Source organism: Rhincodon typus, unplaced genomic scaffold, assembly GCF_021869965.1.
Source record: "Rhincodon typus isolate 14 unplaced genomic scaffold, sRhiTyp1.1 hic_rhity00003410, whole genome shotgun sequence".
Taxonomy (NCBI): Eukaryota; Metazoa; Chordata; class Chondrichthyes; order Orectolobiformes; family Rhincodontidae; genus Rhincodon; species Rhincodon typus.
Window position 1 is genome coordinate 10,615 of NW_025969048.1, and position 3,739 is coordinate 14,353.

General features: G+C 55.5%; 1 protein-coding gene across 1 annotated transcript; it reads left to right on the top strand.

Moving 5' to 3' along the window:
* The first annotated feature begins 925 nt into the window (after positions 1–925).
* LOC109931696 (fat storage-inducing transmembrane protein 1) lies at positions 926–3,570 on the top strand. The gene is made up of 2 exons (XM_048593656.1): positions 926–1,170; positions 2,814–3,570. The coding sequence occupies exons 1-2, from the start codon at positions 926–928 to the stop codon at positions 3,568–3,570; spliced, it is 1,002 nt and encodes a 333-aa protein (XP_048449613.1).
* Positions 3,571–3,739: the final 169 nt, after the last annotated feature.

Consider the following 3,739-nt stretch of genomic DNA (forward strand, 5'->3'; position numbering starts at 1 on the left):
ATGCACCAGGGAATAGTTTACCCCAAAGCTTTTGTGTGAGTTCAGAAAAAGAGTCCAGTCAGACGTTTGAAGGTTAGAGGGCGGTTGTGCGGAGGTCTCATGAGGAGTTTCTATTTCTCTGTCCTGAGCTTCCGCCCACCCCACTCCCTATCCCACCCCCATTTACCTCGAAGGATCTGAGGGAGCTGGTCTGACACCAGAAAGTGAGTGAGTGAGTGAGTAAGCCTGTAAGCGAGTGAGTGAGTAAGGGAGTGAGTGGGTGGGTGAGTGAGTGAGTGAGTGAGTGAGGGAGGGAGTGAGTGAGGGAGGGAGTGAGTGAGTGAGCGAGCGAGTGAGCGAGTGAGGGAGGGAGTGAGCGAGTGAGTGAGTGAGGGAGGGAGTGAGTAAGGGAGTGAGTGAGTGAGTGAGTGAGGGAGTGAGTGAGTGAGGGCGAGGCGAGGGTGATGTTTCTTGTGGGAGGAGGTGGTTGACTTTCCTGTGTTGTTCCTTTCCCGTCTAGAACAATGATGTTTGCAGGAATTATCTCAACGTGAGAAAAGCAGATACCCTCTGAATTCCCCACGGGAGCTGACCAGGAACAGCTGCTGCTGTTCTCCTCTGCATGCTATTTTGGATCGCATTCCTCCGGTGTCAGGCTGCCTGTGTGTGTGCTGTGTGCCTGTGCTGGAGGTTCGGAGCAAGAGGAGAGGACAAGGGCAGGAGAACTGCAAGTCCGTTGGAAGGAAGTTAGCAGAGAGACCAATTATTGGGAGTCAGTGATGAGAAAGCGAGGGGCTCGAGACGCAGAGAGGGAGGATTAATCAGGCGTGCAAAGAATGGATAAAGGGAGAGGGAATGTGAAATTAGCTGAGACGGAGAGAAAGAGGGCGGGAGATTCTGTGCATTAGCAATCCTCCTCAGTTTGCTGGGCGAGTGTATCTCGGAGATGGAGCTGATGGGGTGGTGGCGTTTTCTTCGCTCCTGTGTGGTAGCGGAGCGAGGAAAATGCAGGATGATCCTTTGGGATGTCCTGGTGTTTGTGAGCGACCAGATTGCCTTGTTGCTTGGAAGCCGGATCGTGCGGAGTTACTATCATTTGTGGCTGGCCTTGTTGGTTGTTTTCGGGCCTTTGCTCCAGTTTTACATCAGCCCCAGAGTCATCTTCGCCAATAAAAGGAACTACTTCAATGTGTGAGTATTGCATGCTTCTTCTCGCGCATACTCTAGTTCCCTCAGTTCACCCCCCATCCTACCCCACCACAATTCCCTCATGTCCTTGTCCCAAATCACCCCCTCAGTACCTGTAGAGATTCCCACCCTCCACCCCAATGCTCTGCTTCTCTGGGATTTGCTCTCAGGGTAACGGTACCCAATTAGTTCATTGGAAATGAAATGTGGAGATCAATGTGGAGATGTTCGACTCTCACTGGGATGGGAGGGGCTGGCGGTGGGTGGGGTGGGAGGCTCTGGATCCCTCACCATGCCCTGACCCTGCCCCCTATTGACAGTTCATAACCCCTTGCTCTTCTCGTTCCCAAACCTCAGACAGCTGAGATGTTCTGATTTGTTATCAAAATTGACAAATATTTCTTTCTCTCTTTTTTATTCATTCCCTCTCTTTTCCCCTCCTGTCTCCCATTTTCCCCATCTTTCTTGTTTGTCCTGTGTCCCTTTCAACCTCCCTCTCCCTCCTCTGCATCCCCACCCACTCTTCCCTCATCCTCCATCAATTCCTCCCTCCCCTTCTGTCCCCTCTCCTCTATCGCTCCCCTCATTCCCTCCATCTATGTCCCTCTCCCTTTCCATTCCACTTTCCCTGCCATTCCACATTCTCTCTCCATCAATCTCTCACCTCTCCGTGTCTCTTTCTCCCTCTCTCCGACGTCCTTTCATCTCCCTCTATCACCGTTACCCTCATCACCCCTTCTACTATTTTCTCTTTTACCCCCTCCCTTCCTCTCTATCTATCTCTTTCCTCCCACTATCTCTTCCCCATCTCCTCTCCCTACCCACCACTCTCCCCACCTCTTCCATCTCTGTTTCTCTCTCTCTCCTTCCTCTATCTCTTCATCCATCTCCTCTCCCTCCATCTATTCTCTTCTCTCTCTATCCATCCACACCCTCTCGATCTCTCCTTCTCTGCTCTGCCTTCATCTATCCCTATCCTCTCCCCTCATTCCTCCGTCACCCCAATCCATCTATTCCCCCCTTCTCCGTCACGCTTTCGGTTTCTCCACTCCCCCTCAATCTCTCACTCTCACTCTCTCCCTGTCTATCTCTCCATTTATCTCTCCCTTCCCTCCTCTATCTCTCGCCCCTCATTTCACCTGTCTTACGCTAATTCCGCTCTCAAACTTCCTCACCTCTGTTCCTCCCCTCTTTCTCTCTATCGCTCCCTCATTCCACCCTCTCTCTTTCTGTATCTCCCTCCTCCATCTGTCTCTCATTCCCCCCCCATTCATTATCTCTCCCTCTTTATCCCTCTTTCTGTCTCCCTCATTCCACGCTCTCTCTTTCTCTAACTCTCTCCACATCTCTTTCTCATTCACCCCCCCATTCATTATCTCTCCCTCCTTATCCCTCTTTCTCTCTCTCCCTCATTCCACCCTCTCTCTCTCTCTCCCTCTTCCATCTCTCTCACTCCCCCCCTCTCATTCGTTATCTCTCTCTCCTTTTCCTCTTTCTCTCTTTCCCTCATTCCCCACCTCCCGTCCCTCTCTCCCCCCCGTTCTCCTTCTCCCTCATTTCAACCTCCCCCAACTCTCTTTCTTTACCTCTCCCTCTCCTTCTCTCCGCCCCCCACCCCCCATCTCTCTGCACCCCCACCCCCCCAGGCGGCTCGTGGAGTGCTGCTGGTCATGGACGGTGCTGTTGGCAGGGGGTTACATGCTACTGCTGAGCTCGGGGCCATCGGGCAGCCCTCTCCCGGCCCTGAGGCCCCTCAGCCGCCTGGTGGTGGGGGCAGGCCTCCGTCTGCTGTGTGCCCGTGCCTTCTCCTGGATCGAGGAGGTGACCGGATCGTGCTTTGAGCCTGCAGCGCGGGGCCTGCTGCTGCTGGTGGAGGAGGAGGCAGGAGGTGAGGCCGGAGCCTGGGCCTGGGCCAGAGCCGGGAGCTGGGGCATAACAGGCAGGCGGACTGCGTGCCTCCTGGAGCCGGGCCGCCTGTGGCGGGGCTATGAGCTGTCTGGGGACACCTTCGTGCTCTGCTTTGCCTCGCTGGTGCTGGCCGAGGAACTGTCGGCCTTCCAGAGTTATCTGAGCAGCGGGAATGCGGCCTGTGGGCCTCTCCGCCTACTCTTCCTGCTGGCTGCCACCTTCCTGCTGCTCTGGAATGGCTTACTGCTGCTCTCCGTTACCTTCTTCTACCGATACTCACAGAAATTGGCAGCTGCTGCCATTGCCCAGCTCGCCTGGCACCTCACCTATCGCCGCTGGTACCGGTGCTCCTGGTCTCCAGGCTGCCCGGGGCAAGGCATCACCCGTGTGGGGCTTGGCCCGTACCCCAGGCCTGGGCGCTGCGTGTGCGGCGCGACCCGCAGAATGAGCTTTACCTGGGACCCATCTTCCGACACCCTCCTGTACCGGGAGTGAGGCCCCAGTCTCCCCCTTAACCCAGGGCCCGGGACCCCAGAGACACCAAGGGGTCAGATATCAACACCCCAACCCCTCACACAACACTCACCCTCCAACACTGCAGCACTCCCTCAGTACTGACCCTCCGACAGTGTGGCACTCCCTCAGTACTGACCCTCCGACAGTG

What these genes read in the sequence shown, in the direction of transcription:
- LOC109931696 (XM_048593656.1), top strand. Translation starts at nt 926, where the DNA reads ATGGAGCTGATGGGGTGGTGGCGTTTTCTTCGCTCCTGTGTGGTAGCG. An exon ending in AAAAGGAACTACTTCAATGT is followed by an intron (nt 1,171 to 2,813) that starts GTGAGTATTGCA and finishes CCACCCCCCCAG; the next exon opens with GCGGCTCGTGGAGTGCTGCT.